The sequence below is a fragment of the Ovis aries genome, chromosome 2, assembly GCF_016772045.2.
Source record: "Ovis aries strain OAR_USU_Benz2616 breed Rambouillet chromosome 2, ARS-UI_Ramb_v3.0, whole genome shotgun sequence".
Taxonomy (NCBI): domain Eukaryota; kingdom Metazoa; phylum Chordata; class Mammalia; order Artiodactyla; family Bovidae; genus Ovis; species Ovis aries.
This window is the reverse complement of record NC_056055.1, coordinates 178,644,952-178,658,592: the sequence shown is the minus strand read 5'-3', so window position 1 is coordinate 178,658,592 and position 13,641 is coordinate 178,644,952. Positions and strand designations below refer to the sequence as shown.

The 13,641-nt window shown below is 44.5% G+C and overlaps 1 protein-coding gene and 1 long non-coding RNA gene across 2 annotated transcripts in view; one reads left to right on the top strand and one right to left on the bottom strand.

Moving 5' to 3' along the window:
* Nucleotides 1-3,955: 3,955 nt before the first annotated feature.
* On the bottom strand, nucleotides 3,956-9,048 carry LOC132659222 (uncharacterized). The gene is made up of 2 exons (XR_009599364.1): nucleotides 8,325-9,048; nucleotides 3,956-7,803 (listed from the first exon to the last, which is right to left on the bottom strand). It is a non-coding gene; the product is annotated as an uncharacterized LOC132659222 (long non-coding RNA).
* Nucleotides 9,049-9,331: 283 nt separating this feature from the next.
* Nucleotides 9,332-13,641, top strand: part of GPR39 (G protein-coupled receptor 39) — a 270,316-nt gene continuing 266,006 nt past the window's right edge. Inside the window, exon 1 of the mRNA XM_042244939.1 lies at nucleotides 9,332-10,394. Within this exon, the coding sequence (XP_042100873.1) occupies nucleotides 9,539-10,394 (856 nt within the window). The 5' untranslated portion in view covers nucleotides 9,332-9,538. The remainder of the gene's footprint in view (nucleotides 10,395-13,641) is intronic.

Sequence of the window (13,641 nt, the reverse complement as noted above, 5' to 3'; positions counted from 1 at the left end):
TTATCTTCCTATAGATGGATTTTTTTTAGGTTGGGATAATTACTGATAATGTTGCCATATACATTCTTATTTATGCATTGTGTTGACATGAGCTATAGATATATACCTAGGAGAGGAATTGCTGGGTCACAAGATATGTTATATCTAACTGTAGTTGATGCTGCCAAACTCTTTTCCAAAGTGGTAGTACCAACTTACTCTATCATCTGCAGTTTACAAGAGTCACCATTACTCCAGAGCTTCAGGGACAGATGGTATCCATTGTCCTTAAACGTTAGGCAATCTGGCAGATGTGTGATTGTGTTTGTGTTTTTAGTTTGTATTTCCCCAACTATTGAAGAAGTTTATTGTTTATTGTCCATCTGGACTTTTCTTTTGTGATTTTTCTTTGGTTCATATTTAAATTGGGTCATCTTCTTGCTTGATGAATGTTATCCAAATGGATACTTGACCATACAAAGTAGCATTTACTGAGAAGAGTGGTGTCTTGGAACTCATCAGAGTAGATGGTTAAAACCACAAAAGTTTTTTGAGTAGATTGTTAAAGTGGGGGTAGCTTGAAATCATGATGGGAGTTTTATACCATGGATACTGGCAAGTGCTACAAGTCAAGGCAGTCATCTACCACAGCAATGGAAAAGAACATCTCTTCTACTCTGACCCTCAGGGCCACCTCTGTCAAAAACCCTATCCAGACAAATGTGGGTTCATTTCCATGTTATCCCTTCTGTATCTTTCTTTTATTTTTATACCTATCCTAGTGTCAAAGCCATACTGCCTTATGAAGTATGGCTTTATAATAACTCTTCATATACGGTATAGCCAAGTCCTCTCATCTCAGTGTATCTTGCTGATTTGGGTCTCTTAAATTTTTTAATTTTAGAATTAACTTACCAAGTTTATAAAGAAAAACTTGTTTGAAATTTGAGGGGGTCGGAGAAGGCAATGGCACCCCACTCCAGTACTCTTGCCTGGAAAATCCCATGGATAGAGGAGCCTGGTAGGCTGCAGTCCATGGGGTCGCTAAGAGTCGGACACAACTGAGTGACTTCACTTTCACTTTTCACTTTCATGCATTGGAGAAGGAAATGGCAACCCACTCCAGTGTTCTTGCCTAGAGAATCCCAGGGATGGAGGAGCCTGGTGGGCTGCCATCTATGGGGTCGCATAGAGTCGGACACGACTGAAGCAACTTAGTAGCAGAAGCGACTTAGCAGCAGTAGCAGCAGCACATTGATTCTGTAGATCAACTTTGGGAAAAATGCACATTTTTATGCTTCCCTGATGGCTCAGTGGTAAAGAATCTACCTGCAGTGCAGGAGACACAGGTTTGATCCCTGGGTTGGGAAGATCCCCTGGAGGAGGAAATAGTAACCCACTCCAGTGTTCTTGCCTAGAAAATCTCATGGACAGAGCAGCCTGGCGTGCTGCAGTCTGTAGGGTCACAAAGAGTTGGACGCAACTGAGAGACAGCATGCATGTATATTTTTATATGCTTTGGGTCACTGTGGAAATTACTTATTATTGTGTAACATCAGTTGCATATATTTTCTGTAGGTTTGTTATTTGTCATTTAAATTTGGCTACAGTGTTTCCTCCCTTGTGGAGCTTTACTTTTATTAAAGTTTATCAACCTTTTTCTTCATAGCTTCTAGCATTTATGTCATAAGATTAAAAATTTAAATATTAATATTCTCTGGTGTTTTATTCTGTCCTTTAATGATTTTCTTAATGATTACAGTCCAAAGATTTTAATCTTTGATCTACTTGGACTTTATATTACAAAAAATTATATTGTGATAAAGATTTTTAAAATCCTATTTTTAAAAATCTATTGTCCCAATACCAGTTCCTGAACAATCTATCCCTACTGATTTGAAATGTTACTATTATCATAAATGAAATTTCTATAAGTATTTGGATTTTTTTCTTGGATTTTGTCTTTTGTTTCATTATATGCTTCTGTTTATAGTATCACAGTTCCATAGGTATCATGTGAGCCACAAATGCAAGCCACATGAAATTTAAAATATTCTTGTGGTGGTGGTGGTGGTTTAGTCACTAAGTTGTATTGACTCTTGTGACCCCATGGACTGTAGTCAGCCAGGCTCCTCTGTCCTTGGGATTTCCCAGGCAAGAATACTGGAGTGGGTTGCCATTTTCTTCTTCCGGGGGTCACCCAACACATCAGTTCAATTCAGTTCAGTTGCTCAGTCGTGTCTGACTCTCTGTGACCCCATGGACTGCAGTATGACAGGCCTCCCTGTCCATCACCAACTCCTGGAGTTTACCCAAACCCATGTCCATCGAGTTGGTGATGCCATCCAGCCATCTCAACCTCTGTCATCCCCTTCTCCTCCTGCCTTCAATCTTTCCCAGCATCAGGGTCTTTCCAAATCAGTCAGTTCTTCACATCAGGTGGCCAGAGTATTGGAGTTTCAGCTTCAGCATCAGTCCTTCCAATGAATATTCAGGACCGATTTCCTTTAAGATTAACTGGTTGGATCTCCTTGCAGTCCAAGGGACTTTCAAGTCTTTTCCAACACCACAGTTCAAAAGCATCAATTCTTTGGTGCTTGGCTTTCTTTATAGTCCAACTCTCACATCCATACATGACTACTGGAAAAACCATAGCTTTGACTAGATGGACCTTGGTCAGCAAAGTAATGTCTATGCTTTTTAATATGCTGTCTAGGTTGGCCATAGCTTTTCTTCCAAGGAGCAAGTCTTTTAATTTCATGACTGCACTCACCATCTGCAGTGATTTTGGAGCCCCCCCAAAATAAAGTCTCTCACTGTTTCCATTGTTTCCCCATCTATTTGCCATGAAGTGATGGGACCAGATGCCATGCTCTTCGTTTTCTGAATGTTGAGCTTTAAGCCAACATTTTTACTCTTCTCTTTCACTTTAATCAAGAGGCTCTTTAGTTCTTCTTTGCTTTCTGCCATAAGGGTGGTGTCATCTACGTATCTGAAGTTATTGATATTTCTCCTGGAAATCTTGATTCCAGTTTGTGCTTCATCCAGCCTGGCATTTCATATGATGTACTCTGCATATAAGTTAAATAAGCAGGGTGACGGTATACAGCCTTGATATACTCCTTTCCCAATTTGGAACCAGTCTGTTGTTCCAGGTCCAGTTCTAACTGTTGTTTCTTGACTTGCATACAGATTTCTCAGGAGGCAGATCAGGTGGTCTGGTATTCCCATCTCTTGAAGAATTTTCCACAGTTTGTTGTGATCCACACAGTCAAAGGCTTTGGCATAGTCAATAAAGCAGAAGTAGACGTTTTCCTGGAACTCTTGCTTTTTCGATGATCCAACAGATGTTGACAATTTGATCTCTGGTTCCTCTGTCTTTTCTAAATCCAGCTTGAACATCTGGAAGTTCACAGTTCATGTACTGTTGAAGCCTGGCTTGGAGAATTTTGAGCATTACTTTGCTGCCATGTAAGATGAGTGCAATTGTGGGGTGGTTTGAACATTCTTTGTCTTTGACTTTCTTTGGGATTGGAATGAAAACTGACATTTTCCAGTTCTGTGGCCACTGCTGAGTGTTCCAAATTTGCTGGCATATTGAGTGCAGCACTTTAACAGCATCATGTTTTAGGATTTGAAATAACTCCACTGGAATTCAATTACCTCCACTAGCTTTGTTCGTAGTGATGCTTTGTAGAGCCCACTTGACTTCACATTCCAGGATGTCTGGCTCTAGGTGAGTAATCAAACCATCGTAGTTATCTGGGTCATGAAGATCTTTTTTGTACTGTTCTTCTGTGTATTCTTGCCACCTCTTCTTAATATCTTTTGCTTCTGTTGGGTCCATACCATTTCTGCCCTTTATTGTGCCCATATTTGCATACTAACCCATAGGTATCATGTGAAACACAAATAAATGTAAGCCACATCAAATTTAAAATATTCTAATAGCCGCATTAAAAAGTAAAAAAAGAGGTGAAATTACGTACTTTTATTATTTTTAAAATTGAAGTATTGTTGATGTGTATAGTATTATATAAAATACATGTGTACAATATAGTGTTTCACAATTTTTCAAGATCATATTCCATTTATAGTTATTATAAAATATTAGTTATATCCTCCATGTAGCACAGTATATCCTTGTAGCTTATTTTCTACCTAATAGTTTGTACCTTTTAATCCCCTACCCCTGTATTGCCTGTCCCCTCTTCCCTCTCCCCACTGGCAACCACTCGTTTGTTTTCTATATCTGTGAGTCTGTCTCTTTTTTGTTATATTCAACAGTTTGCTGTATTTTGTAGAATCCACATATATGTGATATCATGCAGCTTTTGTTTTTCTCAGTCTGACCTATTTCACTTAGCCTGATGCCAAGTCCACCCATATTGTTCCAAATGGCAAAATTGTAGTCTTTTTAATGGCTGAGTAGGAATGCATTGTCTCTGTATGTGTGCATATGTGTGTGTGTGTGTGTGTGTGTGTGTGTGTGTGTGTATCTCACATCTTCCTTCTCTGTTCACCTGTTGATGGATACTCAGGTTGCTTCTATAACTTGGCAATTGTAAATAATGCTGCTATGAACATTGGGCAATGGCACCCCACTCCAGTACTCTTGCCTGGAAAATGCCATGTGGAGGAGCCTGGTGGGCTACAGTCCATGGGGTCACTAAGAGTCGGACTCAACTGAGTGACTTCACTTTCACTTTTCACTTTCATGCATTGGAGAAGGAAATGGCAAGCCACTCCAGTGTTCTTGCCTGGAGAATCCCAGGGACTGCAGAGCTTGGTGGGCTGCCGTCTATGGGGTCGCACAGAGTCAGACACAACTGAAGCGACTTAGCAGCAGCAGCAGCAGCAGCATGAACATTGGGATGCATGTCTCTGCACCAATGTCTGTAACTCTTTGTATGTCCCTCAGTCCTTTCAGTGGTGTGCTCTGTGAAGTCTAGCAGCCTCTGGCTCCACTGTGCTCTGCGTGGAATCCCTTCTTGCCCCATGGTTTGCAAAGTTCCTCGGGCAACAAGTTTGAGTGATCCTAGGGTTCACCTCATTTCTCCTCTCTGAGGGTCACACCTGTGCTATGGGAGTGGGAGATGCAGGCTGCCAGACTGATGCTAGCCATTCTTGATGATTAGTCCTACTTAAAAATTTGTGGGGGGATTATTTACTATTTGGTTCTTCCACATTTCCTTTGGTTTTTATTAACTCCTTATTTTCTTTAATTTTATTCTTTTGATAACCTCTTTTCTTTTTATGCTTTCCTGTTTACTGAGAGCTCCTATAGCTATTTTCTCCAGGTTCTGATAGGCAAGTCTCTTTGTGGTCATTGTTCTCTCGATACTTTACAATTTTGGTTTTGGCTTTCTTTTGAGATGGTGGAACTTTCTGGTTCTGTTATGTCTTTTTAGTTGTACTGCATTCTTAATAAAGCCATCTACACCGTTTATAAGTTTTGGAAATTATTGAAGTTCTCTTTATAGCTTAGTGTATAGTCACTGTGATTTTACCATGAACCTTTGTAAACAAAGTGTTATTCATTTTTTGGGGTATAAGTTATTGATTGATTTTACATGAGTAAATGTTAATTTGAGTATACAAAATAAATTTAAATTTACAAAAATAAATATATATGTATATATGTGTATTTTTTTAAACTTTGGTTGCCAGTGTAAGATTTTATTATAAAAATTAGAGCTTAAAGTGTGAAAGCCATTCAACTAAGTGACCCAAAAGGTCACTTGGAAAGTGTAAAATGTGAATACAAGTTAGTGTAGACCCAGAATGACCCTGGAGTAGAGCTGATATCAAAGGGTACCTAACGTATTCTTTCCTCTCTCTCTTCATTATTTTTCTTCTATTTCCCCTCTATACAATATGCTAATAAGAAATCTAGATTACACAGAACCAGGCCAGGTGTTATACCAGTCTTTTATCAACAAATGAGAGCACATTATACAGTTTTTAATTGGTCTTAGGAAAAGCAAAGGTGAAATGGAAATTCAATTCTCCTGGACCTTTGTTCAAAATGCAATTTTCCATCTCTACTGTAAGGAACGAATTTTAATTAGCTTGATTCTCACCATTTGGCCATGCATTTGTAATCCTTGTTCACACTTTGTGAAAGAAAAAATTGATGAAAGAAATTGAACAATAATGGAAATCTTGTCTGAGCAGAACAAATTGGAATTATCAAATACATTGCAGGATGACTGGCATGCTGGAGCTGGGGAGAGGAGAAGTGTCTGGTGACTTAGAAAAAGCTCCTCTCCCCAAAATGCCACTATTCAGCCTGACACGGTTTTGTCCTGCACAGAGAGCCTTCCAGAGTAGGGAGGGCTGTGGTGCCAGGCAGACCTGGGTTGGAAGCCTGCCTCCAGTCTTTAATGGTTGGTCACTTAATTTTCCCGATCTTCAATTTCTTCATCTGTAAAATAGGGTAATAACGTCTACCTAGTAGCCTTGTGAGGATTGAAAGAAACGAATCATGGAAAGTGCCAGACACATAACAGGAGCTCAAAGAACGACCAAGAGGAACTTTTCAAAGGCAGGATCAGTAGCAGGACTGAGGAACTGTGAGGTTCCTGACTTGTTTTCTCTTGAGAAGAAAGCAGTGAGTATGTTTGTACGCTCTGCTGGTGGTACCAGTGGTTGGAGGGTGACGTTCTTCCAGACCTTCCTCTCAGTCACTCTGGGACACCAAAAAACCAGGGCCTTTTGCAGAGGAGTCCATTCAGGATTCTAATCTGTAGTTACCGAAGCTCCAAGAGTCCATTCTAGCTCAGTGTGTGAGCTTTGTGGAACAGCTGTAAGGCCATGAAGGTCATGTTCACCAAGCACAGCTCACCAATGAGGAAATGAGATAAGAGTTTCTGGGCCAGCAAGTAGGTCAAATAGCATAAATCATAGAGGGAAAAGGGGGTCAGCAAAACATACTATTTAGGGCTTTGTGGAGAGGTGTCAGAGAGGGAAAAGGTATAGTTCATGGTCTCAGAGCTTGTAATATAACAGAGAAGGGAAACAAAACAAAACTCTAGCCACATAAGGTGCTAACTGTAAAGATCCAATGTCCATACAACTTTTTTTCTTTTCTCTGAGACAATGTCAAAATCAGATACTCCTTGAGGTTTTCAGCCCACCTGCCCAGGTTTCAGTTCAGAAAATAAAGTCCCTGTTTCTCTATATGTATTGTTCCCAACTCAGTTTCTGAGCACCTCTGTACTCCCAGAATTCCCTCCCCGTTAGGAGTATAGGTCTGGCTCAGGGTTTGATAGATCTGGGTTCATTTTCAACTCCCTTACTTACTCTCTTATGGCCTTGGGGGGAAGCATCTATTCCTCTGGACACCTGTTTCTTCATCTTTAAAATGGTCACATCATAGGGTAGTGGTTATGATAATTTTGTTGCTCAGTCACTAAGTCGTGTCCAACTCTTTGCAACCCCATAGACTGCATCACACTAGGCTTCCGTGTCCTTCACCATCTCCTGGAGTTTGCTCAAACCCATGTCCATTGAATTGGTGATGCCATCCAACCATTTTATCCTCTGTTGCCCTCCTCTCTTGCCCTCAATCTTTCCTAGCATCAGGGTCTTTTCCACTGAGTCAGCTCTTTGCATCAGGTGGCCAAAAGTATTGGAGCTTCAGCTTCAGCATCAGTCCTTCCAACGAGTATTCAGGGTTGATTTCCTTTAGGATTGACTGGTTTGATTTCCTTGTTGTCCAAGGGACTCTCAAGAGTCTTCTCCAGCACCACAGTTTGGAAGAATCATTTCTTCTGTGCTCAGCCTTCTTTATGGTCCAACTCTCACCTCCATAAACGAATACTGGGAAAAAAAGTAGCTTTGTCAGCAAAGTGATGTCTTTGCTTTTTAATACGCTGCCAAGGTTTGTCATAACTTTCATGGCAGCACTCACAGTCCAGACTGATTTTGGAGCCCAAGAAAATAAAATCTGTGGTAATTTAAGAATTCCCTTTTGGACAGGCCTATGCTAGGCCCTCAGGATGAACAGATAAAGAGGATCTGTTTTCTTCCTTCAAGGCAGTGGCTCTCCACCTGGGCCAGTTCTGCTTCCTCAGAGGACAACTGGCAACATCTGGAGACATCCTGGCTGTCCTTGTTGGGTGATGGTTGGGTGTGGGGGTGCAGGAGACCTGGGGATGCTAAATATTCTACAGTGCATAGGACAGCCTGCCCCCAACACCAGACACCCCTACCTCCTCACCCCACCCCCGCGCGCGGCAGCGTTCCTTCGGATTTTAGAATTAGAAGAGGGAGATGGGCCCATTAGAGGTCTTCCTCTCCGAGAAGAAGGAAAACGTCATGATTCTTATTGTCATATTTACCCCTCCTGCTGCCCTAGATGTCCCGGTCGCAGCTCCCTCGGAGGAAGACTGAGGACGCGCCTCCTACCAGAAGCGCCCGGGTGGATAGCGCCATCCTTATGCATCGACACGTCCCGTTAGAGATCCCCGCCGCCGCTGCCTGGGGAGGGGTCTGGGCAGCAGAGTGAAACTGAAAGGAAGGAGCCTGGCGCTCCTTCCTCCGGTCTCGCGAAGCAGGCCCTGTGCAGACGCCGCCGAGAGGCTTTGCGGAAAAGGCAGGGCTTCTATGGCGACCTTATTAGACTTCCTGGGGCAGCAGCTCCAGCCAGGCATAGCCTGACCGTTCACTGTCAGCACACCCCAGGGCTCGACGGCTGGGCACCAAAGAGGGTGCGCTTGCTGGCTGCTCCGGGGGCCCCCGCCACCTGGAGGGCGCCTGAGTCCAGCCCCCCAAACTGGTGGTGGTGGCCCAACCTTTGAAGGGGATCCCAAGGCAGGAGGGGACAGCTGGTCTTTCCGGGCCTTAGCCGGGGACTCCAAGTCCAGCAGCGCACTCCAGCTTCCCCCCGGGCTGCGCCTTCCGCGGCTGGGATGTGCGTGCGCCCGGAAGGCAACGCTAACTCTGTGGTGGCCGCGTGGGCGGCGGGGAAGGTGGGGCCACCCGTCGCCCCATGCTCCCGAGCCAAGATCCGGATTCGGGACAGTGCCTGGGTGCTGAGTCAAACCCCCGCTGGGCTGGATCTGCGGGGCCGGGAGCGCAGGCGGCGGTAGTTAATGACTAATCGCTTACCACCCGGCCTCCAGCCTCTCTGCACGGGAAACCGTGCTCCCGGAGGGTGGGTTGGACCAGTAAAGGCCAGGTGCCTTGGAGGGGAGCCGGAGAGAAGCCGAACAAAGCGCCAAGGACCTGCAGGGGAACGGCCTGCGAGCTGCGGTCTGTGGGCTGACTGGCTGCAGCGAGTTTGGAACCTCCTTCCTCTGAGCTCACCGCGCCTCTCCCAGTCACCACCCCCTCAAACCCCACCCCTAAGCGCCTCCGGGTTCGGCTAGGTTGGGCTGCCCCAGGAAGTTTCCATTAAAGCACCTGAAATCCCAAATCACCTTTTCCAGGTGAGCTCGAGAAAGCCCTGCGCCCACTCCGGTGAGTTGCAGCCGAGAACTCTGGGCTCTGCAGGGAGGAGGAAGGGAAGCTGAGAAGGTCTTTGGACCCGGTTGCCTGGCTGGCTGTCTTCCTCATGGCTTCCCCAAGCCACCCCAGCAGGGACTGCTCCCAGGTCATTGATCACAGCCACGTTCCCGAATTCGAGGTGGCCCCCTGGATAAAAATCACCCTCATCCTGGTGTACCTGGTTATCTTCGCGGTTGGCATCCTGGGGAACAGTGTCACCATTCGGGTCACCCAGGTGCTCCAGAAGAAAGGCTACCTGCAGAAGGAGGTGACAGATCACATGGTCAGCCTGGCTTGCTCCGACATCCTGGTCTTCCTCATCGGCATGCCCATGGAGTTCTACAGCATCATCTGGAACCCGCTGACCACACCCAGCTACACCGTGTCCTGCAAGGTGCACACGTTCCTCTTCGAGGCTTGCAGCTATGCCACGCTGCTGCACGTGCTGACCCTCAGCTTCGAGCGCTACATCGCCATCTGCCACCCCTTCAGGTATAAGGCCATGTCGGGGCCCTGCCAGGTGAGACTGCTGATTGGCTTTGTCTGGGTCACCTCCTCCCTAGTGGCGCTGCCTTTGCTTTTTGCCATGGGAGTTGAGTACCCCTTGATGAACGTGCCCAGTCACTGGGGACTCACTTGCAACCGCTCCCGCACACGCCACCAGGAGCAACCGGAGAGCTCCAACATGTCTATCTGTACCAACCTGTCCAGCCGCTGGACCGTGTTCCAGTCCAGCATCTTCGGTGCCTTTGTGGTCTACCTTGTGGTCCTGGTCTCCGTGGCCTTCATGTGCTGGAGCATGATGCAGGTGCTTAGGAGGAGTAAGCAGGGCACCCTGGCTGCCCGGGGGCAGCAGCTGCAGCTGAGGAAGTTGGAGAGCCAGGACAGCAGGAGCGCCCGGAGGCAGACCATCATCTTCCTGAGTGAGTACGGGGTGCAGGGCCTCCTGGGAGCAGACCTCACCCCCACCCCACCACTGCCCCCAAGGTCCTCTTAATCCAAGCCTTGCCTTACAAGTGTGAACCTAAGTTCATTGAGGTTGAAGAGGCAGGGATATAAGCCTCTGGATGTTTCTTCTCTCTGTTTTGGAAACTGGGGTTATGATCAGAAGAGCACTTGACCAGAGGTCAGAAAGTCTAGGTACGTTCACCAGTGGCAGCTCTGTGACTGCTGGCCAAGTCACAGCTGGCTGACAGCTTAGGTAAAATGGCGATGATAATACTGAGAAATGTGAGGGTCGAACTAGGTAACTCAGGACAGGTGAAAGTCCTCTGAGACGGACCAAGTTCTGCAGGGCTGGAAGGGAGCGTCCTTATCTAGCCCATCTTAACCCCGGGCAACCTTTCTCAGGCAATTAGACTGTGTTCCCATTTTTGTCCTCCTTAGCAGAAACAAGGCTGTCAGGAATACACTCTCCAGCCTGCAACTTTGTTCCCCCAAAGTGGTTTCCTATCCAAGTCTTAAGAAAGTGGAGCTCTCAGACACCCACTTCTCTGGGTAGTGCTTGAGTGTTCGTCGTGGTAGGTCTGTTTGTTATCAGAGCATAGAAACGTAGCAGGAGTAGGCTGGCTTGTTTGTCTGAATCAGGAAATCTGGCTTTCCTGCAACATGATTGATACCCAATTTCCATGCAGAGAACTTGGTTTGTTTCCCAAACTTTTGTTGCGATGCAACTATTTTGAGTCAGATCCTTCTGTGTGCCAGGAAGGGAAGGGGCCCATGATCAGTAGCCCCCCAAGACCTTAGAAGAGAGTCCTGGTGGCCACCCTTTGAGAGGCTAGGCTTTCCCAGAAACGCACAAAGTGTACGCAGCAAAGGGTCTTTCAAAATATTTTTTAGCAGAAAAGAGAAAAAGATATCTTTGTGAGTGTGAGTCAAGGGGGAGTTGATGGAATACGTTTCCCTTTCTCCCCAGACCCCTCTCCAGTGAGGCATCCGAGGAGGAATAAATCATGGTGCTGTTTGTTTTGGTGTGGAAGACCTGAGAAACAGGTTCCAGGGTGAAAGTTAGACAAGAGAGAAAAACGGAAGGCACTTGAAGAGGGATGGCAAGAACCAGGTTTTGGCCCAGCCCTACCCCTGGCTTCCAGTGTGTCTGTACAGTGGGCCTGACCTTAGTGTATCTGTGCAAAATGAGAGAAGGGAGTTTGCTGGTTGAGGATGCCTGATTCTGCATCAGGGGCTGTGCTTTTGACATATTTCCATTTCATAGAAGAGGAATTTCAGGCTGAGAGAGAACCTAGTTCAAATGCACTTAAGTGCAGCTCCCAGATTTTAACCTTGTTTCTCTGGGGTGTTTCGGAGTTGCCTATCACTTACCACATGACAGGCCAATAAATTGAGAGACAAGTTGTTGGGACAAGGAATAGCAACTCTGTTTGGAAAGCCAGCAGACTGAGCAGATGGTGGACTAGTGTCCCATAGAAACATCTTATCTGAGTTAGAATTCAAGCTTCTTTGTTAAAAGGGAAGGGATATGGTTGGTTGTTGCAAGCTTCTCTGTTTAATAATCCTTTGTTTTTGCATCTGTATGTACAGGTAAGTTTGGTAAGATTATGATTTTCCTATAAACCTGCAATAAGACGAATGTTATTCTGTTCTTCAACTCTTTATATGAATGGGAAAACGTTTTGTCTTTAAACATTAGAGCCTTGAGAGTGGTCCATCCTGTATATTTCATGCTATAGGCAACATTCTTGTAGCAAAAATGATAGAATATATATGTTAAAGTAAAAGAAGCAGATCCAATAAAGGGTCAAGATTTGTTTCTCTGTTATTACAAGGGCAGGGAAATAAGTGGTTGCCTGTGGCTTTTTCATAGGCTCAAGGGGAAGGGAAAATAAAATAAAGCAGGACTTTGATAAGATGTTGCAACCTTTCTGGAAACTGGAGTAAGTTATCTGTATCAGGTGACATTGTCCAGGGACTTAGGGCACCCAACCCAACTCAATCTCTTACCCACTGGCTTCTGCCCAAAATTTTCCAGGAAGAAACAAAACATTGGATTTGTCTGAACATCTACTGAAAGACTAGTTCTTTCTTCCCCCATATACCTTTAGGCATGTCTTAAACTGCTAGCAGTAATTCATACTTTAGTGTGAAGAAATTTCCTTTTTTCCTTTTTTGAGTACAGGACATTACCTCCCACTCTAATTTGGGAAGTAAGACTCCATTTGACCAAGAACAAAAATAATTGATTTCTCTTTGTTCTCTATCATACCAATCTCTTTTTATTAATATTTAAAAAAATTTCTCTCAGTAGATGTCTGTTCTTCTCCTAGTGGGTATTGTTCCAAGTCAAAGTCAGTCTCCAAGTTCTGTCTCCAAGTTCTGTCTCCTTTCAGACATGAAATCAGAATGTCCCAGACTTTTCAGTTTAGTTCAGTCGCGTCCAACTCTTTGCGACCCCATGAACTGCAGCATGCCAGGCCTCCAGAGACAAATAGGAACTTGGAGATCATCTCATCCAGTTACTAACTGCTGAGGATGAGTCTGTTCTCTCAGCTGCCCTCATTCTTTTCTTCTCCTTGTCTCCCCGTTCTTGTAACAGCTCTGTATTAATCACCCACTGTGTTCCCTGCATAGATTGTTGAATGGCAATCAGGTGCTCAATGTGTGGTAATGTCTTGGGGGAATTTACCATTTGTATTTAGCCCATTGCCTCTGCAGTAGGTTTGCAGAGCAATTCTTGCAAATGTCCCCTTCTCCCAATGAATTTCAAAGAGCTTTTGAAAATAGGATCCTCACTAATTAACTCAAGTTAGGAAATAAATTAATGGAATGAAGAGGAAGGAATCATGGTCTACATCCATCAGATTGATACAATGCAATTTACTTTGTGGGTTTCATAAAACGTATGTTTTGGGGGCATTTTTAACCCAGAACAAATGAAAATATAAATTGTTTACAAATCGCTGAATTTAATATAGTGATTTAGCTGTCTTTTTAGCACTTCAGTTAACAGATGTATCAAATTAAAACAAATATTTGCTCATTTTAAACATCTTTTGCATTTAATGTGAAATGTAAATGACAACACAGCGCGAGATGGTTTTGGAGTTCTGGAGGCAATAAAAAAAACCATTAAGGATTTTCTCCTCTCGTTGTTAAAAAATGCTAACTTCTGCATAACAAAAGGGAAATTCATAAATCTACTCAAGATGAGAAAGT